Source organism: Erinaceus europaeus, chromosome 12 (assembly GCF_950295315.1).
Source record: "Erinaceus europaeus chromosome 12, mEriEur2.1, whole genome shotgun sequence".
In the NCBI taxonomy this organism is placed as follows: Eukaryota; Metazoa; Chordata; class Mammalia; order Eulipotyphla; family Erinaceidae; genus Erinaceus; species Erinaceus europaeus.
Genome location: NC_080173.1, coordinates 70,125,766 through 70,149,687, shown reverse-complemented (window position 1 = coordinate 70,149,687; position 23,922 = coordinate 70,125,766). Strand labels below are relative to the sequence as shown.

At 46.7% G+C, this 23,922-nt stretch overlaps 2 protein-coding genes and 1 non-coding gene across 7 annotated transcripts in view; 1 reads left to right on the top strand and 2 right to left on the bottom strand.

The window, feature by feature from the left end:
• Positions 1-409: 409 nt before the first annotated feature.
• On the bottom strand, positions 410-10,058 carry NLE1 (notchless homolog 1). Of its 2 annotated transcripts, XM_060203957.1 has the most exons (13): positions 9,932-10,058; positions 9,649-9,795; positions 8,167-8,384; positions 7,046-7,125; positions 6,368-6,444; positions 6,097-6,194; positions 5,095-5,287; positions 4,292-4,427; positions 4,083-4,129; positions 2,562-2,764; positions 1,494-1,653; positions 1,331-1,401; positions 410-762 (listed from the first exon to the last, which is right to left on the bottom strand). In XM_060203957.1, the coding sequence occupies exons 1-13, from the start codon at positions 9,956-9,958 to the stop codon at positions 750-752; spliced, it is 1,470 nt and encodes a 489-aa protein (XP_060059940.1). In that variant the 5' UTR covers positions 9,959-10,058; the 3' UTR covers positions 410-749. The 2 variants fall into 2 exon arrangements, with proteins under 2 accessions (XP_060059940.1, XP_060059941.1); XM_060203958.1 differs by lacking the exons at positions 410-762; positions 1,331-1,401 and having other exon boundaries at positions 1,516-1,653; positions 2,566-2,764.
• Positions 9,583-23,922, top strand: part of UNC45B (unc-45 myosin chaperone B) — a 51,033-nt gene continuing 36,693 nt past the window's right edge. The window contains exons 1-5 of one of the 4 annotated variants that reach the window (XM_060203956.1): positions 9,583-9,601; positions 13,127-13,294; positions 14,577-14,613; positions 18,384-18,559; positions 20,525-20,614. In XM_060203956.1, the coding sequence (XP_060059939.1) occupies positions 13,127-13,294; positions 14,577-14,613; positions 18,384-18,559; positions 20,525-20,614 (471 nt within the window). In that variant the 5' untranslated portion in view covers positions 9,583-9,601. The other 3 variants (XM_007516943.3, XM_060203954.1, XM_060203955.1) reach the window with 3 other exon arrangements.
• On the bottom strand, positions 19,137-19,271 carry LOC132542330 (small nucleolar RNA SNORA48). The gene has a single exon (XR_009553418.1). It is a non-coding gene; the product is annotated as a small nucleolar RNA SNORA48 (small nucleolar RNA).

Sequence of the window (23,922 nt, the reverse complement as noted above, 5' to 3'; positions counted from 1 at the left end):
CTCTTCACCATACCCCGAGCACCCAGCATGGCACTGACACAGCTCTAGATGTGTGGCAGGGTCCAAGGTATGCTGTGGGAGAGGCAGAGGGTAGTATCCCCTCGCCAGCTGTATGCAAAACTCCCTGGAAGACAGGTTCTCTCTCTGTGCTACCCAACATAGCAAGTGGCCTGGAGCTAGTGTCTGAGAACTGTCTTTTCCACTGTGGAATTCTAGTTAATGGGAATAGCCACACATGGCCAGTGCCCAGCACACAGTGGCATAGCCAGTTTCCCTGGCCAGAGCGGGACCTGAGGAATGGAAGAAAAGCAACACTTTGGTCAGTATAGTTTTGGTAAATTACAGGACAGAAGGACTTAACACAAACTTTGGGTATGCCCTAGGATTCTAACAAGAAATTATAATCCAAACACACAAAATATAAATTATTTATTTGGTCACAGAATCTGGGATGTGACCTTAAACTAAGATGACACAGGAAAGGAAGCAGGGGTAGCAGCAGGGGTCCAACCACTGCTTGGCCTCCTGCCACCCCTGCCAGCACTGGCAAGGCAGGGTCATGGCCAAGGGCAGAGTTGACTCTCCTTCGACCTTCTCTCTCCTGCTCTGGGAGGATCCCCACTGGGACCTGGTCGAGGACAGCAGGTCAAGTTCTTTCTCAGGATCACTATGCTGGCCTTAGGTCTGTCAGAACAGGCAGCTGGCAGAGGTGGAGTCCAGGTGGGGGTCAGAGAGACCCACAGAATTCCTCATCTCCTCCATCTGTAGAGAAGAGAAGAGGAGGAACAGGATGGGGGTCCCACCTCCAGCAAGGGAGGCTGCCCTACAATGCCAGGAGCACAGTGCAGTGCTCATCCTCAGTCATCAAGACTCTGGCTCTTGTCACTAAACTTAAGATTTTGAGGCCCACTTCCCAGGTCCTGGCCCCTGGGATTTCACTAAGGCTGTTCAATGACAATTCAATATTTCACCCCTGTGACCTTGTCTATTGAGATCTGAGAACTTCTAAGAGGTCAGCTCTCTAAAACTGAAAAGCAAAATCAGGATTTGAACTAGGTCTTGGGAATCCAAAGCCCAGTGCTCTAAAAAGGAGCTACTGTCACATTCACCCTCACAAGAGTGGCCCATTACTTCTTGGGTCTCCCATAACCCCTACAGTTTCCACAGACCTCTCATTTGCTCACTGAACAGCTGATTCCACACATCATCTCACGACAGTCTGGGCACCCAGAGAGTTCTCAGAACTCTACACCTTGTAGGAAAGTTGCAGGGTAACTGATATCAGAGCAGAGGGGCCAAGTACACCAACCACCACATCTGCAAAACTCACATCCGGAGGCATTTGTCCTTCCCACCACTTGCCACTCTTTGGCCATCTGGACTCCAGTCGACAGCATATACCTGTCAGGTGGGTAAGAGGAGACAGTGAGGAGGGCTCTGGGGAGAGGACAGTTTGATTATACCTGCTTCTTGCCAACAAGGACTCATTATACCTCGTCTGCATGGCCTGGAAGGTCTGTTGCCAGCTTCTGGGCCTTCACATCCCACACCTTCAGTGTGCTGTCACTGCTGCCGCTGACCAAGAGCCGGCTGTCGGCTGACCAGGCAATCTGGTACACAGCAGCCACGTGCCCACGCAGGGAAGTCAGGTACCTGGGCCAGGGAAAGATCATGCCAATTTCATAATTACCGGTCATTATGACTTTATAAAACTTCTCTAAATGAACTGCTTCTCAGGTGGTTCTTGCCAGGTCCCAGTACCTGCTTGACTTTGCATGCCATAGAACTCATCGCAGCCATCTGCTTAGCCCATCTGCCTCTCTCCACCCACAGCACAAAAGCTGCTGACAGGAAGCACTGAATAATAGTGGGCCAGGCCCGCCTGAAACAATGGGGGCATTATTGATGCTGTTTCTAGTTAAAAAAGTCACTGCAAAGAGTTTCCTTATGTTAAAGAGCTGAATGAGAATGACCTTTTTCAAAGGGTGGTGGTGGGCAAATACAGTGACTGATATACAACTGTTCCTTCAGCATCAACCAGGGTCCCCCTTCTCTTTACCCTGCCCAATCTTTTCCCTCTCTTCCAACCAAATCATTCCCAAGGGCATATTTCTCATGACATGAGTGTTTCTCAGACATTAACAGCAAGCAGAATCACCCAGTGATCTTATTAAAATGCAGATTTGGATTCACAGGGTCTGGGATGGGGTCCTGAGTTCTGAACTCCCAGTGATGCTGAAACCCCTGGTGTGTGGACCACACTTTGTGGAGAGCCAGATAATGACAGTACACAAATCCACACTTCTGCTACATCCCTGGCCCTGTTTTAAGAGTATTTTTCTCTTTAGATAAGTGAACTAGTATTTCCAGTTCCTACCTAGTGCTGATCCTAAATATACCACCTCATTTCATCCTGGTAAGAAGATTAAAAAAAAAAAAAAGAAAGTATACATATTACTTAAGAAATAGGAGTTCAGAAAATCCACACTTGCCAAGGCCACCATAGATAGAAAGTGGCAAAGTTAAAATCCCACCTCTACGTCCCCACAGCCCCTACTTACTTGCCTGTCTTGCCATCCCACAGTTTGACGGATTTGTCAAAGGAGGCACTGGCGATGATGCGTGAGTCAGGGGAGAAGAGCACCTGGTTGATGAGGGCCTGGTGTCCTGTCATCCTTGCGAGGGGCTTCTTGTCCTCTGCTGGGGACCACAGGAATAGGGTGAAGTCATCTGAGCCAGACACCAGCCTCTCTGGGCCCTGGCCCTGGGGAAGGCAGAAAGCACAGTGCATTGAACGTGGTCTTAGAAGATGTGACAAAGAGACTCTCTAACTTTCTGTATTCTTTAAACCTTAGACCAGGTGAATGTGTCACTTAAAACAAATGAAATATATCTTGGGGGGGCTGAATGATGGCACACCTGGTTGAGTGCACGTGTTATAATGTGCAGGGACCCAGGGTCAAGCCCTCAGTCCCCAATGCAGGAGGAAAGCTTCACAAGTAGTGAAGCAGTGCTGTAGGCCTCTCTGACTCCTGTCTCTACCTTCCTCTTCCTCTGAATTTCTGGCTATCTCTATCCAATAAATAAATAAGGATAGGAGGCTAGGCAGTGGCACACTGGGTTAAGTGCACATAGTACAAAATGCAAGGATCCCAGTTTGAGCCCCCAGCACCCCACCTGCAAGGGAGTCACTTCACAAGTGGTGAAGTAGGTATGTAGACCTCTCTCTCTCTCCCTCCCTCCCTTCTCAATTTCTCTCTGTCCTATACAATAAGAAATAAAGATAGAAATAAATAAAATGAATCTTGGGAATGTAATAAATAGACAAAAGCAAAATGATTCCAGCACATTAAGATTTTAAGACTGTTAACTAGGATTATCAAGAATAACTTCCTGAGTTGGAGAAATAACATAATGATTATACAAAAGATTAGTAAAATATCACAATTTTTTTTCCCTCCAGGGTTATTGCTGGGCTCGGTGCCTGCATCATGAATCCACCGCTCCTGGAGGCCATTTTTTTCCCCTTTTGTTGCCCTTGTTGTTGTAGCCTTGTTGTGGTTATTACTGCCACTGTTGATGTTGTTCGTTGTTGGATAGGACAGAGAGAAATGGAGAGGAGGGGAAGACAGAGAGGGGGAGAGAAAGATAGACACCTGCAGACCTGCTTCACCGCCTGTGAAACAACTCCCCTGCAGGTGGGGAGCCAGGGGCTCGAACCGGGATCCTTACGCTGGTCCTTGCGCTTTGCACCACATGCACTTAACCCACTGCGCCACCGCCCGACCCCCAAAATATAACAATTTTTTTAAAAAGTCTTTCATGCCTGGGGCTCCAACGTCCCTGGTTCAATCCCCAGCACCACCAGAAGTTAGAGCAGAGCACTGCTCTGATGCTTACCCTTCCCCTCCCTCCACCCCTCACCTATAATAAAACACTAAAAATCTTAAAAACAAACAAAACCCTTCCTAGAAAAAGCATGTTCAAAACTGGGGCTGGAAAGGAGGGGCTTAACTACAATGTTCTGTAACTAGTAGAGAAAGAGCATGGAGCTGGGCTGCTGGTGGCTGGTACTCACTCACCCGCACAATGTTGTACCGTTTCAGAGCCCTCTCCTTCAACTCCTGCACTGTGTCCAGAAACCAGAAAGGGGAAAGATGAAGAACAAGGCCAGTTAGAATATCCAATACAAATAGCCAATGCCCCTACCTAGGTTCAACTCTCACATAATAAGCTAGAGAACCAGCTCCTCCCCAAATGGTCTTCTCTCATCCTTCTTCCTCTTACTCACAGGAGCCTTGGAGGTCTTGGGCATTGATTGTGGCCTCAGCTGGCTCAAAGGCCCCTGTGCGCAATGCATAGTCGATGCTGAGTGCCATAGTGTTCACCCAATGGCCATGGCCTTGCAGAGTACGACATAGCACACCCTAGGACAGATAAATGAGAATGAAGATGGACACATCACTCCCCACCTGCAGGAACCTGCATCCCCACATCAGCCCCGGAAGACAGAGCCACGTGACTCATCAGACCTGAGGCCTCATCACACATTCAATGTGATCTTTTTTTAGACCATCTTTATTGGATAGACAGTCAGAAATCGAGAGGGACGTCAGAGAGGGAAGGGAGTGACAGAGAAGGGAAACAGAGAGACAGACACCTGCCACACTGCTTCACCACTCGCAAAGCTTTCCCTCTGCAGGTAGGGACTGGAGAGTCGAACTCGGGTCCTTGCGCACTGTAACATGTGCTCAACCAGGTGTGCCACCACCTGGCCCCCATTCAATCTGATATTAATCGATTTGATCTGTAGGCTCAAGTCTCTCTTCATTTATAAAACAAGGCTGCAGATTCAGACCAATGTTTCTGAAAATATGTCTCAGTGAAAGGAGGTATTGATATATCAGGAGAAAAGGGTTCCAGTCACCTAAATCCGGGATACAGCAGGTTCATTAAAGTTACAACAGCATTCCTGTAACAGGAGTTTCAAGAGCTTGGCCATGCTAATGGAACAGTTAGGAAACACTGGTCAAAGCTCCTTCCAAAGCTGCATCTCCTGGTCTGAGGTTAGCCCAAGCTGGTCTCTGCTCTTACATCATGTGCACGCCAGACTTTGATGGTGCGGTCCTGGGAGGCGGAGTAGAGAAGTCCATCACCTCCCCACCGGAGACAGGTGACTGACTGCGTGTGCCCAGTAAGAATACGTTCACAGCGGCCCGCGGTTGTATCCCAGACCCGCACGCTACCGTCCTTAGAGCTGCTCGCTACATAGCGGCACTCAGGGTTCCTGGAGGGGAAGGGAAATGTAACCTCAGGCCTGTCCAGGCAACATCTGCCTTCTCATCACCCCCCACCCCCAACTCAAGGGTAAGGGACTTTTTTTTTTTTTTTTTTGCCTCCAAAAACTCCCAGTTATCACTGGGGCTCGGTCGGGGCCTGCACTATGAATCCACAGCTCCTGGAGGCCATTTTTTCTCTTTTGTTGCCCTTGTTGTTTATCATTGTTGTTGTTATTGCTACCATTGTTGGATAGGACTGAAGAGAAATTGACAGAGGAAGGGAAGACAGAGAGCGGGAAAAACAGACATCTGCACACCTGCTTCACTGCTTGTGAATCAACCCACCCTACAGGTGGGGAGCCGGGGGCTCAAACTGGGATCCTTGTGCTTTGAGCCATGTGCGCTTAACCCATTGTGCTACCGCCGGCCCCCAACTTTTTTTTTAAACCACCAGAATTATTATTAGGGCTCAGGGATTTAAAGAGAGAGATAGACAGACAGACAGAAGCTAACTGTGGCATCATTTTACTGCTTGTGAAGCTCCCCCCACTCTGTCCCTACAGGTAGGGACTAGGGGCTTGAACCCAGACCCTCATGCCATGGCAATTTATATGCTATACTGGGTGAGTCACCACCCAGCTCCCTTGACAGTTTGCCAACCCAACTCGACAACACAGACATCCTCAGGCCCCAGAATAAGCAACACAGGTGTGAAGATTTGTTTGCCTCAGTCCCTCCAGAAAAATTCTTCTAATCAAGGGGGTCAGCTTTCAGCTCCTGTCTCCATAGTCACCCTATTTCTGTTGATGTCACTTACGCATGAAGGGGCTCCCAGCTCAGGCCTGTGATCCACTTGCTATGGCCAGCAAGGGGCCTGCCCACCTGCTTCCCTGTGCTGGGGTCCCACAGAAGAATCTGTAAGACAGAAATTCACCAAGTAATCCTTTCCAGTTTGTCCCTGGTCCCACCTAAGTATCACCTCCCAGTGTCCCACACACCCTCCCTAAAGATCCTGGAACCTATCCAGAACCATCTTCCAAGAAAGGAAGCCCCAGAATCCTTTCCCAGTTACCCTGGTCCCTGTCTACCTGGCCATTCTTGCAACCTGAAGCCAGCTTCTTGCCATCTGGGGACCAGGATATGCTCAGAACCCAGTGTCTGTGCCCTAAGTAATCATAGGAGAGAAAAAAAAGGATGGGCCACATCTGTTTGTTTGAATTTTTTTATTTGATTTACTTATTTTCCCTTTTGTTGCCCTTATTGTTTTTCATTATTGTAGTTATTATTGTTATTATTGATGTCGTCATTGTTAGATAGGACAGAGAGAAATGGAGAGGAGGGGAAGACAGAGGGGGAGAGAAAGATAGACACCTGCAGACCTGCTTCACCACCTGTGAATCAACTCCCTCCGGGGGCTCAAACCGGGATCCTTATGCTGGTCCTTGCGCTTTGCACATGTGCTTAACCCGCTGCGCTACTGCCGATTCCCACAACCATTTTCTTGTTACTGCCATTTTGTAATGATTCCTAAACATTATCCTTTATAATTCTCAAGAAGAATTACTAGTCATTAGACTTAGTAAAATTCCCTCTGATCTTTCACCCATTCTCTGCTGATTGGTTAGTGATCGGTTAGGTTCAAGGTACCTTCCTAGGAACTGGATGTTAAGGACTTGGAGATTGCTCCAAGCCTTCTCAGGAACAAAAGAGCTGAGTAAATAAATTATGTGCCCTCCACTGCATTAAACGGCTAAATGCATACTGACCCTGGCATGTGAAATGCGGTGTCTCAGTGCTAAGATCCCAGAAGCGCACTGTGGTGTCTCCAGAGCCACTAGCGAGGTACCTGGGGAGGAACAAAAGTTGCTTGTCTCTGCAGTGGGGGTCTACCCCCAAATACTCCACTTGTGTATTTCTTCTGCCTGCCAATCCTCTGTAGAGAATCTGGACTCAGATATTATTATATTATTATTGAGATAGAAGAGATATAGAGATGGAGATAAGGAGATGAGGGTGGAGGAAATAGCATAATGGAAAAGACTCTCATGCCTAAGGCTCCAGATTCAGTCTCCTATGCCACCATCCACCATAAATCAGAGCTGAGCAGTACTCTGATAAAAGATAGGAAGCAAAAGAGAGACACCTGCAGCACTCCTTCACTGCTTGTAAAGCCTCCCCCCCTGGGACCAGGGGACCAAGGGCTCAAACCTATTCTTTTTTTTTTAGCCAGAGCACTGTTCTGTTCAGCTCTGATTTATGGTGGTGCAGGGGATTGAACCTAGGACTTTGGAGCCTCAGGCATGAGTCTGTTTGCATAACCATTATGCTATCTACCCTCTGCCCTCAAATCTGTTCTTATGCATGGTAATGTGTACACTCTACCAGGTGCAGCACCAGCCCCTAGATTAATTTTTTTTCCCCGCTCCTCCCACTCCAGAGAAAAGATTCAACCTAGAATACCCCAGAAGACCATTTCCCTCCTGTCTTATAAAAGAAATAAGTTTATATTCATCTCATTATCTTCACAGAACTGTAAAAAAAAAAAAGAGAGAGAAATAAATGCAGTTTCACAGAGGAAAAATGAACTCAGAAAGCTAAGTGCCTTGTCCAGGTTAGTTAGCTGGGAAGAGGCAGAAATGAGAGTGCAATAGAAACGAGCATGCAACTTGGATCTCCTGAAATCTAGTCCAGAAATGTTCTTTTGACTGGCATCATTGGCCTTTGGGGACCAAGTCCCACTGGGGAAATCTCTTACTTATACCTTGAGCTCAGAACTTGGACCTAAATTAGTCAGCCAGAGGCTCTATTGATAGTAACTTGAAGGTACTCTTCTCACCCCAGCCAGAGGTTATACCCCTCACCCCCATGATTTTACAGCTATCCTTACTTTCCAGTGGGGCTGAAAGCCACAGAAATGACTGCCTCACTGTGACCTTCCAAGGAACTGGTGCAACGGGTCACAGCACGGACACGGAAGATAGCCTGTGGCTGGTAGATGATGTCGAGGACCTTCTCTGTCTCCACGGATTGTGACTCCAGTGTCCTTCCCAATGAGGAGACAATTTCGGCATCGTGGACATAAAAAGCCAGTGGCAGGGGATCCTCCTAGAGGGCAATGGCAAAAGGGTAACTCTCCCACCAAAGAAGCAGGAAGCTATAGCCTGGGAGGTGGTGCAACAGCTAGTCCTTTTGACCTAAGAGGATGAGGTACCAAGTCCGAGCCTCAGCACTGCATGCACTGGAATGACGTTCTGGTTCACCTGAACCCTCTCCCCTCCCTTAATAATGGAGATGGGGAGGAGGTCCCTGCTGTGCTATGAGATGAAGCTTCTCTTTTCAATCACACTGCTTGGGTGACCCATCCCACCCCCACTGAGTGACACCCTCTTAAGACCAACTGTAAGGATTACATTGTACTTGAAAACAGGCTCAGAGAAACTAAATAATCCAATGTCCTATAGCTAATGACTAATTCAGATTTTTTGGTGTTCTTCAAAAAAGAAAAGTCCTGAATTAGAATGAATATACATCATGCAATGCTTTCTTTCTTTCTTTTTTTTTTTATTAGTAAGACTTATTTAGTAATGAGGGAGAAAGAGAAAACACCAGAGTATCACTCTGGCACCTGAGATGCTGGTAGTGGAACTTAGCACCTCATGCTCTCAAGTTCAACTCTCTAGCCATTGTATCACCTTGCCAGCAGCATTTTCTATCCTTGAAAACAACAACAACAACAACAACTTTATTTTCACATGAAAAGAGAGAAAGCCAGAGCATCCTTCCAGCACATGAGGCACCAGGCATCTAACAGGGACCCTCAGGCATTCAAGTCCTGTGGTTTACCAGCTGAACTATTTCCCCTGTGTCGCAATGTCTGCTAAACTACATCCACTATGCAGAACAACATGGACGAAGCATCCAAAAAGCTAGTGGAAAATGCAGAATCTCCATCACCATGGAGTCTACCTGGGATGCGGTCCAAATACTACACTGCTAAGGACCATTATTACCCCACTATGCTCTCTCCCCGCCCTCTCTACCGTAAGTAGAAACGAGCACTTTGGAAAACACTGGGTTTTTTTGGGGTCTGATGCATTTGGGTTTCAATTCCAAGTCTACCACCTAGTGTGCATGCTATCGACTGGATGATTGAATGCCTTTGGCACACGCTGTAAAGCTGGGATATGAATAAGGCGTGGTGCCGCCGAGAAATCAACACGACAGTGCACTCAGTGTCATTGCCGTCCCTCTCCGAAGGCGGACCCCGCAGGTGGGCCTGCATGGTGCACGCACACCGATGACATCCCCTGACCCTCCCCAAGGTAGGTGGCTGCCACCCTGTGGGCCCCACCCGGGCAGCACCGCTCACCTGGGCCAGCAGGGCGTTGCACACGAGCTGCAGCTTTTCCGGGGTGATGTCCACGGGCACGTCAAACGGGGAGCCCAGCAGCTGGCCCCCTTCATCCTGGAACTGCACGAGCAGCCGCTGCACGTCGCGCGCCTCCGCCGCCTCGTCCTGCGCGCACAAGCGCAGAGCGCGTCACCCGGAGGCCCCGACGCGGGTCGCCCCCACCCCCATCTCCTCCCTTCTCCGGGCCCCCGGGAACGAACACCCGGACCGGGCGCCCCCGCCCCCACTCACGCACACCCACCGCCGCCACCGCCGCCAGCGCCGCCATCCTGCGTCCGCACGTGGAGGAGGAAGTGGCGCGTGACAGCGAGCGACAAGACGGACATGCAGCGGTGCCGCAAGTCGCGCTGTCGCCCCCTGGTGTTGCGGAGGGGAAGTGTCACTTTGCGCCGGGCCTCAGGCGCTGGGAGTGATAGATATCCTGGACCCGCCTCCAGAGCCTCTGCTTGCGTGGGTCTCTGCCTCCTCTTTCAGTCCCTCCTAACCCCTCCCCGGATTACTCAATTTTGAGCGGCAAAGAGCAAGCCAGAACGTCATCATTCCAGGCCTGCGTAAGGGGCCTTCACTCTTGTAAGCCCTACACTAACCTCTGAGCTACCTCGCTGGAGGCACTCCTAATTCCTTAATTCCTTATGGATATAAACCATATCTCCGGAAGAGGAATTCTTGTCCTACTATGTAGATGAGGAAATTGAAGCTTGGAGCTTTTAATTTTTCCCCTTTTTTCTTGTTCTATTTTATTTTACTTTAGCTAGAGCAGAAAAGGGGGGGGGGGAGAGAAAGAGAGAGAGAGAGACACCACCACAGCATTGAAGCTTCATTCAGTGCAGTAGGGACTGGACTCGAACCTGTGCCATGCACATGGCAAAGCAGCGCACCTATCCATGATAGGTGTCTGCAAAACACTCTCACCCAGCTGAGGTCTTTTTTTTTTTTTTCACTTTTTATGTACCTTTTTTTTTTTTTTTTTAAGATTTTAATTATTTTCCAGGAAGCTAGAAGGAGAAAGAGAGAGAAAGAACCAGACATCATTCTGATACATGTGCTGCTGGGAATTGAACTCAGGACCTCATGCTTGAGAATCCAACATTTTATCCACTATACCACCTCCCAGACCTCACACTTTTTGTGTATTCTTAAGCTTTCTTTATTTGGCCCTTATTTATTATGCTTTTTATTCAGTGTTGATATCTGGTCTAGTCAGGGTAAGTTTGAAGATACATCCAGAGAAGCAGGGGAACAGTAATAATCAAAGCTAAAGCAGGCTCATTCGACCACTCAAGAAACACACATTAGGTACTGACTAGGCAGCTTCTTTGCCAGTGAGTCAGTTGCATAAGGTGGTGTCCCATTCCTCCAGGTTGGAGCTCACCGTCCAAACATGGAAACAGTAAAAAAGCAGGAAAGTTCTGAGTTCAGGTACAGCTTGTAAAGCTGTCCAGGAAAGCTTATAAATTTGCCTCGGGAAAAAAATTGCCTCAGGGACACTCAGTGGGATGGGAAGAAGTAATTGCTGTTTTTATTTATTTATTTATTCCCTTTTGTTGCCCTTGTTTTATTGTTGTAGTTATTATTGTTGTTGTTATTGGTGTCATTGTTGTTGGAATGGACAGAGAAATGGAGAGAGGAGGGGAAGACGGGGAGAGAAAGACAGTTGCAGACCTGCTTCACCACTTGCAAAGTGACCCCCCCCACCGTAGGTGGGGAACCAGGGGCTCGAACCGGGATCCTTATGCTGGTCCTTGTGCTTTGCACCACTTGCACTTAACCTGCTGCGCTACTGCCCGACTCCCATAATTGCTGTTTTATGGGGAACCCTTTCTGGTGATAAATACAAACTTAGTTTTAAAAGTATTTATTAGTTAATTAGAGAGAACACACCTGTGCATCACTGGCATATGCAGTGTTGGGGGGGAAACTTGGGACCTCATGCTTTAGTGTCCAACACTTTATCCACTATGCCACCTCTTGGGCTGCAAATATAAACTTCTTATCACAGGAAAACTCTCTGTAGTGAATGAAACCCAGCTTGTCCCAAGAGAGTCTACAGTCAGATAGGAGCCACAGTCCTTATTCTCAGAAATTTCCCAGTGGACACAATTCTTACCCTAAGATAGGATTTCAGTCTTGGTGTGGTGAATGTACACAGAGCTCATGCTCAGGACCCACTGTTCCATATGGGAGAGGCAGGCAGAATATATTCACTTGATGAAGATGGGGAAATACAAGAGAAGACATACAGACCAAAATAAAAAGCTCACTTATACTAAACTGAGTTAGAAAGTTCTCTGCTCTGGCAGAGGGGTAGATAGCATAATGGTAGATAACATAAGTAAATAGACTTGCATGCCTGAGGCTCCAAAGTCCCAGGTTCCAGCCCCTGCACCACCATAAGCCAGAGCTGAACAGTGCTCTCTCTGGTAAAAAAAAAAAAAAAAAAGAATAAAGAAAGTCCTCTGGCCCTTTTTAGAAAGGAAGGACACTTCCAATAAATGAAAGCTGAGGAGTAGGAGCGGCATGGATGAGTGTTAAGAAGAAAGGAACTTTCCTCCTCCATTTTCTCTCTCTCCAAGGGCATTTCTGGAAGTCTCCAGTTGGTCTGGGATGTGGGCAGCTGCTCTCTGCACCCAAAGCTGTCAATCCCTCAGCTGTCACTCTGCTCCCAAAATAGCAGTGGTTAGGGGGAGGGGGAGGAGGTTGTTTATCTGAGCTGGAGGTGGAGAGCGGTCTTTATAGCTGTGTCTAGGAAAGGGGTCCTACAAGGGGGTTCTTGCTCCTTCTAGATCTTTCTATTACCCTTTGGGGTATAAGTGTCTCAGTTCCTCAGGTCTGCCTCTGAATGGGGTTCTGGGACAGAGGTCAGCCAGCACCTCCACATGTTGATGACTGTCCAGTCTGGGGAGGGGGAGGGCCTTGAGTATCAATGACAGACTCCAGGGACACCTGACCCTGTAGCCAAATATGGTCTGGAGCCACTGGCAGAGGCGATAAAGTCTGCTGGGCGGGGTCTAGGGGGAGACTGAGACCTGCTAGCTGGGGGTTCACTTGGAGCTTTGAGCAGCACATCCATAGGAGGAGAGAAGGATAGCATTGCACTTGCAGACAAAGTGAGCCAAGCAGAGTGTTTCTTGGACTGGGGAGAGAAGATGGAGACTGAAAACTCTTAAGCCCTGAATTGAGAGCATAGGCCTTTGACACAGTGTTTTCACTGGCCCAGCTGGGAGGAATAGAAGTGGAGATTTGGAGACTCTGAAATCCTTTCTAGTTGGGTCCATGCTTCCAGCACAAGCTGTCATGTCCTTCTGGGCAATGGGCTTGGGTGTTAGGGATATATTTCTTCCAGAAATAATCCTTACCTTCCAGCCGGGTGGGTAGGCACCCCAGTTCTGAATCTGGGAAAGGGGTTGGTATAACAGAGCTACCCCTTCCCTGACAGATGGCAGAGGCTGAGGCAGTGCAGCTGAAGGAGGAGGGTAACCGTCATTTCCAGATCCAGGACTACAAGGCTGCAACAAAGAGCTACAGCCAGGCCCTTAAACTGACCAAGGACAAGGCGCTGATGGCTACTCTCTATCGGAACCGGGCGGCCTGTGGCCTGAAAACGGTAAGGGGTTGATGGGCAGGAGGCCAGGGCTGGAATAGCATGCAGGTGTGTGGAGGCAGCCCCTCATCTCCAGTAACATGGTTCATCATTAGCCTCTCACCTGGATCTCTCAGCTTGGAGAAGGGGACCTCCCACTGCTTTCTTGACCCCTTCCTGGGGGTGACAGAAATCCTGCAAGTGGCCTGGGACATAGAGCAGTAGATAAAGCATTGGACTTCCAGGCATGAGATCCTGAGTTCAAAATCGAAATTGCATGTGCCAGAGTGATGCTCTGGTTCTGTCTCTCTCTAATTGATAAATAAATAAATAAATAATTTTAAAAATATTTTATTTATTTATTTTATTTTTGAGAGAGATGCAGAGAAAGACACAGAGAGAAAAACCAGAGCACTGCTCAGCTCTGGCTTATGGTGGTGTGGGGGATTGAACCTGGGACTTAGGAGCCGCAGGCATGAAAGTCTGTTTGCATAACCATTATGCTATCTCCCCCACCCATCAATAAATCTTTTTTTAAATTGAATTTCCTGCAGATGGGAATCAGTTTAATGGAAACTAATATCATGGAGAGGGCTCTGTATGTTACTTCTTTTTTAAAAAAATTTTAAAATTATCTTTATTTATTGGATAGAGACAGCCAGAAACTGAGAGGGAAGAGGGAGATAGAGAGAGGGAGAGAGACAGAGAGACACCTGCAGCCCTGCTTCACCACTTGCGAAGCTTTCTCCCTGCAGTTGGGGACTGGGGGCTTGAACACAGGTTCTTGCGCACTATAACCTGTGTGCTCAACCAGGTGCTCCACCACCTGATCCCTGTATGTTACTTCTTGTTATCCTGGTGACAGCCTTTGGGCAGCTGCTGTTGTTATACTCCTATTGTGAATAAGAAACCCAGGAGCCTAAAATAGAGAGAGAAAGAGAGTGCTGGGGAGATAGCTTAATGGTTATGCAAAAGAGAGAGAGAGACTCATTCCTGAAACTGAGGTCTCAGGCTCAATCCTGGTACCCAACCAGAACTGAGCAGTGCTATGATTAAAATTAGAAAGAAAGAAAGAAATTCAAGACTTGCCCAAAGTCTTCCAAGTAGTAATAGAACTCACATTCAAACCCAGATTTTGCCTGATGACAAAGCCATCCACTTTTCCATATCCATCAAGTGGTTCTCCCCTGAGCTTGTGACAGTCAGCAGCAACTAGTACCCCCCCCCCCCCCACGACAGGGAGCCTCTCTGCCTGTCTCTGCAATGGACCCACAGTAACTCAGTCTCCTTGTTCTCCACTCCTCAGGAGAGCTATGCTCAGGCAGCTTCTGATGCTTCCCGAGGTGAGTTCCTATCTCCTTAACCTTGTCCTCCCCTCACAGTGTTCCCCACCTGTACTTTTTCTTGCTTTGTCGTAGAGATTTTTGAGAGGCTGGGTGGTGGTGCACCTGGTTGAGTGTACACGTTAACATGTGTAAGGAACCAGGTTCAAGCCCCTGGTCCACACCCACAGGGGGAAGCTTCATAAGTGGTGAAGCAATGCTATGAGTGTCCCTCTTTCTCTCTCCCCTTCCCTCTTAATTTCTCTCTGTGCTATCAAATAAATAAACAAATATTTTTAAGAGGCTTTTGATGTGCTTAGGAATTATAGAGTATGTAAACATCATCCTGGGCTTCAGCTATACCTTTCTTTCTTCTTTTTTTTAATGAGAGAGATAGGAGGAGAGAGAAAGAACCAGACATCACTCTGGTACATGTGCTGCCAGGGATTGAACTTGGAACCTCATGCTTGAGAGCCTAATGCTATATCCACTTTACCACCTCCCAGACCACGAGCTGTACCATTCTTAAGTGAAAGAAGAGCTCCAGAAAAATCATCTCCAAGTCACATTTTTACATTTTTACATGCTAAATATACTGGGGAAGCTTCTTTTTTTTTAAATTATACATTTAAATTTTTTTATTATCTTTATTTATTGGATAGAAACAGTCAGAAATCGAAAGGGTAGGGAAGATAGGGAGAGAGAGACACCTGAAACCCTGCTTCACCACTTGCAAAGCTTTCCTTCTGCAGGTGGGGACGGGGGCTCGAACCCGGGTCCTTATGCACTATAACATGTGCACTCAACCAGGTGCACCACCACCCAGTCCCGGAAGCTTCTTAAAATGATAATTTCTGGGTCTGGGCAGTAGAGCACCCAGCTAAGTGTACACATTACCATGTGCAGGGAACTGGGATCAGGCTACAGGTCCCCACCTGCGGGATGGGGGGGCTTCATGAATGGTGATGCAGTGCTGCAGGTATCTCTGTCTTTTCCTCCCTTCTCTCCTTCTGTATCTCCCTTCCCTCTCAATTTCTGTCCTATGGGGAGATGAGGGCGGGAGGGTGGTGGATGGGGGTAAGCTGCCTGAAGCAATAGATTCATTGTACATGCTCCATGCTCCTGGTGGCAGTAAAAAAAATTAAAAATTTAAAAAGTTGCTTCTGGGGAGTCGGGAGGTAGTGCAGCGGGTTAAGCGCAGATGGCGCAAAGCACAAGGACCTGCGCGAGGATCCCGGTTTGAGCCCCCGGCTCCCCACCTGCAGGGGAGTCACTTCACAGGCAGTGAAGCAGGTCTGCAGATGTCTATCTTTCTCTCCCCCTCTGTCTTCCACTCCTCTCTCCATTTCTCTCTGTCCTGTCCAACAACAACGACAACAATAATAACTACAACAACAACAACAAAAAACAAGGGCAACAAAAGGGAATAAATAAAAAAATAAATATTGTCTTAAAAAAGTTGCTTCTGGGGAGCTGTGAAATTGTTCAGAAGTAGAGTGCATGTCTTCCACACTTGAAGCCCTTGGTTCAGTCCCCAGCACCACATGGGAGCACCATAGACTGAACCTAGGAGGAAACAGTGGAACAGTGGAACTCCCTGGATAATGAAATAGTACATAAGTCTCTCTCTCTGAAAAAATATAGGGTCAAAATTAGCCTAGGGAAGTAGTTGAATAGTATCTTGCATTTTCCAGACCCCAAGTGCCTTCCCAGCATGATATTAAAAATAAATAAATAAAAAGATGTTGGTCTGGGGGGGGGGGGCTGGCGGTAGCACACATAGTGTGAAGTGCAAGGAATGGCACAAGGATCCTGGTCTGAACCCCCAGCTCGAATAGGGGGGTTGCTTCACAAGTGGTGAAGCAAGTCTGCAGGTGTCTATTTTTCTCTCCCCCCTCTGTCTTCTCCTCCTCTCTCCATTTCTCTCTGTCCTATCCAACAGTGACAGCAGCAGCAACAACAAAAATAATAGCAAAACAACAACAATGGAAAAAAGGTGGCCTTGAGGAGCAGTGGATTTGTAGTGCTGGCACTGAGCCCCAGCGCTAACACTGAACCTCAGGAAAAAAAAAAAAGTTGGTCAAAGTTGGTCTATTATACCAAAGTAAAGGACTCTGACAGCAAGGAGGTTTTCTTTCTTTTAAAAATTTTTTAAAATATTTTATTTATGTCTGTGTCTACCTGTGCTCAAATTAAAAAAATATATATATATTTTATTTATTTATTTTCCCTTTTGTTGCCCTTGTTGTTTTTTTACTGTTGTTGTAGTAGTTGTTGTTATTGATGTCATCGTTGTTAGATAGGACAGAAAGAAATGGAGAGAGGAGGGGAAGACAGAAAGGAGGAGAGGAAGATAGACACCTGCAGACCTGCTTCGCCACCTTTGAAGCACTCACCTGCTGGTGGGGAGCCAGGGGCTCAAACTGGGATCTATATGCCAGTCCTTGCGTTTTGCGCCATGTGCGCTTAACCCGCTGCGCTATGGCCCAGCTCCCAGCAAGGAGGTTTTCAGTTCTTGGTACACGATGATGGAGGAGGACCTAGGCTGGGAGTAAGAGATTTTTTCAGAAAAGTGAGAGATGTTAAACATGTACCAACAGCTGTATTTGCCGTAGACCATTAATCCCCCAATAAAAAATAATAAATTTTGTTAAAAAGTATTCCTAGACCAGGACCAGGTGCTGGTGCACCTGGTTAGGCACACACACTACAGTGCACAAGGGCCTAGGTTCAGGCCCCTGGTCCCCACCTGCAGTGGGGAAAGCTTCATGAGTGGTGAAGCAATGTTGCAGGTATGTCTCTGTCTCTCTTCCTCTCCTCTTTCAATTTCTCTCTGTCTCTCTAAAAAAAAATTCCTAGCCAAAAAAAGAAAAAAAGATGTTTCTAGAAATCTTTTGCCATTAAAATGAGACATTGTTGTGTGTTAAAATATGCTTATTCTTAGGCTCCCCAGAACTGGGAACAATAGCTTAGGACACCCTATAGTGGCTTGGCTTCCTGAAGGAAGGAGGCAGACAGTAGTTTACTTCTCAGACTGGGAGAAGTAGAGGCCAGTGCAGGCAAAGAAGTGCCTCGGGTTCTCAGAGAATTTAGGCAAATGTACATGATCAGAGTGGGAAGACTTCCCTTGGCTGCTTTTTCAGGGGCAAGTTATGCAGAATGAAAGAAAGTCTCCTACACACACAGGTCTATAGTTGATTTTTATCTGGTTACCATTCTTATAGGAGTTACAGGGGATGGAGTGAGTTCAGAAGGCAGAGAACCAGCTGGAGAGGGGACTGGAAACACATCTTATGAAGAGCAGTTGAGGGAAGTGGCAGTATTTAGCTCAGAGAAATCAACTCTGGTGGGCTGGAATGCCTTCAAATACTTAACAGGTTGCCACATGAAAGAATGATTGGGTTTCGTCTTGGGGGTTCCAAGGCTGGACTGAGGATAAAAGGGCAAAATTATAGAGAGATGTAGTTCAGATAGGAAGAAGAAAGGGCTTTCTGATGAGAAGGAGGGAGCTCCTCACCACTGGAACTAGTTGGACAAGAACTTACATCATCATGTTCAGAGGCAGGAGCATCAGGAGTTGGATGATATGACCCTGAGGCTCCCTTCCAGCCTCAAGACTATAATTCTTACTCTATCCTAACCAAGGAGAGCCTTAGACCAGATGATCCACCTGGGTGAGTAACTTCAGGGAAGATGCAGCAGCCCTCGAGCTGGGAGCATTATTGTGTGGGGGCGAGAGGAAGGTGGTCTGAAGCCCAAACGCCCAAGCCCCTGCCTGTCCCCCTTACTAGCCGTTGACATCAACTCCTCGGACATCAAGGCTCTGTATCGGAGATGCCAGGCCCTGGAGCACCTGGGGAAGTTGGACCAGGCCTTCAAGGATGTGCAGCGCTGTGCCACTCTTGAGCCAAGAAACCAGAACTTTCAGGAGACTCTGAGGAGGCTCAACACCAGCATCCAGGAGAAGGTGAGCCATCTCCTCACATTTTTTTTTTCCTCTCACCCCGCTGTGAAAGCAAGGTCCTCTCCTCACATTTTTACTGGTGTCAGATTAGGGAAGCTGGACGTCAGGGCAAGGATGGTTTTACCTCCACATTCTTTTTTAAAAATATTTTTTAAAAAATATTTAAAAATATTTATCAATGAGAGGGCAAGAAAGAGAGAGAGAAAGAACCAGACATCACTCTGGTACATGTGCTGCCAGGAATCAAACCCAGGACTTCATATTTGAGTGTCCAATGCTTTATTCACTGCACCACCTCCCGGACCACATCTTTTTTTTTAAATTATTTATTTTCCCTTTTCTTGCCCTTGTTTTTTATTGTTGTTATAGTTATTGCAGGACAGAGAGAAATGGAGAGAGGAGGGGAAGACAGAGGGGGGAAAGAAAGATAGACCTGCTTTACTGCTTGTGAAGTGACTCCCCTGCAGGTGGGGAGCCGGGGGCTTGAACAGGGATCCTTATGCTGGTCCTTGCTCTTCGCACCAAGTGCGCTTAACCCACTGCGCTACTACCCGACTCCCTTTATTATTATTTTTTAAATCCATTTATCTAAGGCATGAACCAGACATGGGCACAGGCCTAAAGTCAAGCTGAGATAAACAACGGATTTCTTTGTCCTTGGCTGATACGAGATGGACACCACAAGATAGATGCCACTCAACCCAGGACAGGGACACACACTCTTTTTAAAAGGTTTCTGTTTTCAAAATTTTATTGGATAGAGAGAAATTGAGAGGGAAAGGGGAGACAAGGAGGGAGAGATAGAGAGACACCTGCAGCACAGTTTCACTGTTTGAGAAGCTTTCTCCCTGCAGATGAGGACTAGAAGCTTGAAGCTGGGTAATATAAGCACTCAACCAGATTGTGTGTGTGTGTGTGTGTGTGTGTGTGTGTGTGTGTGTATGTATTAGAGACAGACAGAGAAGTCAGTGAGTGGGAAAAGACCACAGCAATAGCTCTGAAGTTTCCTTCATTGTGGTGGGGGGTCAGACTCAAACCCGGATTGAGCACATTGGAAAGCTACTCACTAAGTGAGCTGTTTCTATTTTGCTGGCCTCTAGCTTGCACTCTTGATGAAGAGAGCAGGCAGGTGCTATAGAATGGCTACACAGGTGTACTATCTGTGAGAAACTCAGAGTTACAAGTGATGAGCGATGAGGTGAATGAAACTATCCCACCCCTCAGGAATTGAGCTCAGGGTGAAGATACATGGAACCATGGACCAGCAGAAGGAAGTAGTTGGAAGTACAGGAGTTGGAGAAATAGGACATGATAATAGGACAGTTAAGCCATTTCATGAAAGCCTCAGAGAACTGGGAGTAGGGACAGAAGTGTGACTAAACACACATCCAAACATAATCTGCTAGAAGCGGTACTTGAAAACTGTCATAAGTTTCTGACACTGAAGCCATATTTCTGCTTTAGTCTGTATTTAAATGCCTCATAACAGATGGTAGCGATAGCATAATGGTTACACAAAAAGACTTTCATGACCGAGGCTCTAAAATCCCAGGTTCAATCCCCCACATCACCATCAGCCAGAGCTGAGCAGTGCTCTGGTAAAATTAAACAAACAAACAAACAAACAAACAAAAACCCCAAACTAGTAACTATTTGTTTACTAGATTCCAAAACGAAAATGATGATCACCTGCTTTCCAAGACTTGTGATGACTAGTGGACTAGCACGTCATTAGATGATAAGGTTCATACTTAGGACTTCTGTTCACTAGCCTGTCCACAGCTTCTGCAACAATGTCTGCACGTAGCATCTGTTCAGTAAGCACTTATTGAATGGAATGATGGATGAATGATGTTGGGGGAGGTGAAGAGTAGATACTCTAAGATTTACTGAAATGAACTTTCTATGGAGCCGACTGAAATGTGGGTCTCTGTCTGCCTCCTTTCTCACTTTCTCCTTTCTCCTCAGCTCCGTGTGCAGTTCTCCACAGACTCCAGGGTGCAGAAGATGTTTGAGATCCTTCTGGATGAAAATAGTGAGGCTGATAAACTAGAGAAGGTGAGTGTTGGCCAGCTACAGGAGCAGCAAGAGGTGTTCTCAGGACCCTCTAAGTAGCTGCAGGCCTCGCCTCTGCCTCCCAGATGGTAACAACTACCAATAAATGGGATCAGGTTGATGGAAGATATCTTCTTTTGAGACCAGACGAGATTGGGTGTGTTTAGGGGGCACTGGGCAGTAGTGCAGCGGGCTAAGCGCACTTGGTGCGAAGCTCAAGGACCGGCGTAAAGATCCCGGTTTGAGCCCCCGGCTCCCCACCTGCAGAGGTGTTGCTTCACAGGCGGTGAAGCAGGTGTCTATCTTTCTCTCCCCCCTCTGTCTTCCCCTCTTCTCTCCATTTCTCTCTGTCCTATCCAATGCCGGGCTCTTGTGGGGAGACCTCTCTCAGGTACAGAATCTCTGGCGTGGCTGCCTCTGTTGCACACCAGAAGTGGCTGCCTATGAGAATATGCCCTCAGGTAACAGGAGTGAGTCTTACGGGATCTTTCTCAGTGCCCGTGGCTAGTGACGCAACAAGAGATCACCCAGGGACTGTGTTGGTGAACAATCTGTTTATTGAACAGCAAAGCAGGGTTTTTAAAGGGTGGCAGGGGAAAGTAAATGGTCTATACCATATATGGTCAGAGAGGCAAGGTTTGGGGGAGGGTCAGAATCAGTTAAAGGAAAGAGGAAGCAGGGTTATCAGTAACCAGCAGCCAGAGGGGGGTCCTGAGGGCAGAGAGAAGATGGATCAGATGTGATCAAAGTAACGGAAGTGGTGGGGAAGTCGGGAGTTACTGTTCAATTACTGTTTCATAGAGCAGAACAATGATATATAGATAACAAGGGAGTGGGCTATTGTGTCAGAAAACACAGGGTCCTTGTGAGGCAGGGAGGCTAGTAGGTGGGGCAGATCCTGGAGATCGTGTCCTTCCTTGCTCAACCTCTTAGTAGAGAGAGACTGATAGGATGGTCATGCCCCTCAGGCACCCATCTTTCAATGGGGCATCCCACCATGCTCTACCATATCCTCACAATTCCCTACAATCCAACAACAATAATAATAACAACAGCAACAATAAATAACAAGGGCAACAAAAGGGAAAAAAGATTAATAAAAAACTTAAAAAAATAATATAGCTAGAGGCTAAGTATTTGATTTTTTTTTTTTTCTTCTACTAGAACATCGTTTAGTTCTAGTTTATTAGATCTGGAACCTTGGGACCTCAGATCCTTAGGCACAAAAAGTCTGTAAGAACTTTAGAAAACAAAGTCATCATACAAAGAGGTAATGTTGGGGGCCAGGAGGTAGCACACTGGATTGAATGCACATAGTGTGAAGTGCAAAGACTAGTTTAAGGATCCTGGTTCAAGTCCCCAGCTCCCCACCTGCAAGGGAGTTGTGCTTTGCAAGCAGTGAAGCAGGTCTGCAGGTGTCTATCTTTCTCTCCCCCTCTCTGTCTTCCTGGGCTCTTTCAATTTTTCCCTGTCCTATCCTCCAACAACAGCAGCAACAAAACAATACCAGCAACAACAACAAGAATGATGGGGGAAAAAGAAGTCCCCTAGGAGCAGTGGATTTGTAATCAGGCACCGAACTCCAATGATAATCCTGAGGGGGTAAAAAAAAAAAGAGGGTAATTTAAAGTGAAACCACTGAAGGGAGTCATGTAGTCATGTAGAACAAAGCTGGATCCTGTCTTTACTTAACTTTTTAATATTTTGTTAACCCTGGGTGTATGTGTGTGTTGCACTGTTTTTTTAAATACTGCATTAAATATTAATATGACTATTTTTAATTTTTAAATTATCTTTATTAATTGGAAAGAGACAGCCAGAAATTAAGAGGGAAGGGGGATAGAGAGAGGGAAAGAGGGGGGCCAAGTGGCTGTGTACCTGGCTAAGCACACACATTACAGTGTTCAAGAACCCAAGTTCAAGCCCCTGGTCCCCACCTGCAAGGGGAAAGCTTCATGAGTAGTGAAGCCATGCTGTTAGCATCTCTCTCTCCCTCTCTCTCTCCCTCTCCCTCTTTATTTATCTCCTCCTCTCTCAACTTCTCTCTGTCTCTATCCAATAATAAATAAATAAAAATTTAAAAATAATAGCAAAAGAGAGGGAGGGAGATAGAGAGACACCTATAACCCTGTTTTATCACTTGCAAAGCTCTCCATCTGAAGGTGGGGACTAGGGGCTCACACCTGGGTCTTTGTGCATTGTAATATGTGTGTTCAACCAGTTACGCCACCACTCACCCTCATAAATATTATTGCTATTGTTTTTATTTTATTCATTCATTTATTGGATAAAGACAGAAATTGAGAAGGAAGGGAGACATAGGATATGTACCTTGCCATGTATATGGCTTGGTTTTCAGCCCTGGCACCACATGAAAGTGTCATGGTATTAGAGGAGATTTGGGGGTTGACATCTTTCTCTTTCTGGCTCAGTCTCTTTACCTATCTGAAATAAGAGGAATGGAAAAAGTCAGTCTGGTGGGGCTGGGTAGTAGTGCACCAGGTTAAGTGCACATATTATGAAGCACAAGCGCCCCCTCAAGGATCCTGGTTTGAGCCCCTGGTACCCCACCTGCAGGGAGGGACGCCTCACAAGCAGTGAAGCAGGTCTATAGGTGTCTGTCTTCCTCTCTCCTCTCTATCTTCCCCTCCTTTCTCAATTTCTTTCTGTCTTAGCCAATAAAAAAAAAAAAGGAAAAATTGGCCTCCAGGAGGTGTGGATTCAGTGCAGGCACCAAGCCACAGCAATAACCCTGAAGGCAAAAAGAAAGAAAAAGTCAGTTTGGGGATGGTAGAATTACACATTCACAAAGCTCAGCACTATATATACACAAAAAGCTCATGAAAAAAAATTTTTTTTTTCTGGGAGTCAGGTGGTAGCCACCGGGTTAAGTGCACATGGCGCGAAACACAAGGACTGGCGTAAGGATCCGGGTTTGAACCCCCGATTTCCCATCTGCAGGGGAGTCACTTCACAGGTGGTGAAGCAGGTCTGCAGGTATCTATCTTTCTCTCCCCCTCTCTGATTTCCCCTCCTCTCTCCATTTCTCTCTGTCCTATCTAACAATGATGACATCAATAACAACAACAATAACGGTAACAACAATAAAAAAACAACAAGGTCAACAAAAGGGAAAAAAATATATATGAGAGCTTATATAAGAAAATTGATTTGAAGACGCAAAATTGAAAACAGTGCAGCTGGGGAGGTTACTTAGTGCTGGAGTTCATGGTTCAAATTCTTAGCATCATAAGCCAGAGCTGAGGAGTGCTCCAGCTAACCAAATAACAACAATAATATTTTTTTTAAAA

Excerpts from the sequence above, each read along its gene's own strand:
- NLE1 (XM_060203957.1), bottom strand. The coding sequence starts at position 9,958 with ATGGCGGCGCTGGCGGCGGTGGCGGCG. Across the intron at positions 6,445-7,045 it reads ACCGCATTTCACATGCCAGG|GGCACAGACACTGGGTTCTG; the intron begins GTCAGTATGCAT and ends ATGATTACTTAG. Across the intron at positions 1,654-2,561 it reads TGGGATGGCAAGACAGGCAA|GTACCTGACTTCCCTGCGTG; the intron begins GTAAGTAGGGGC and ends TCCCTGGCCCAG.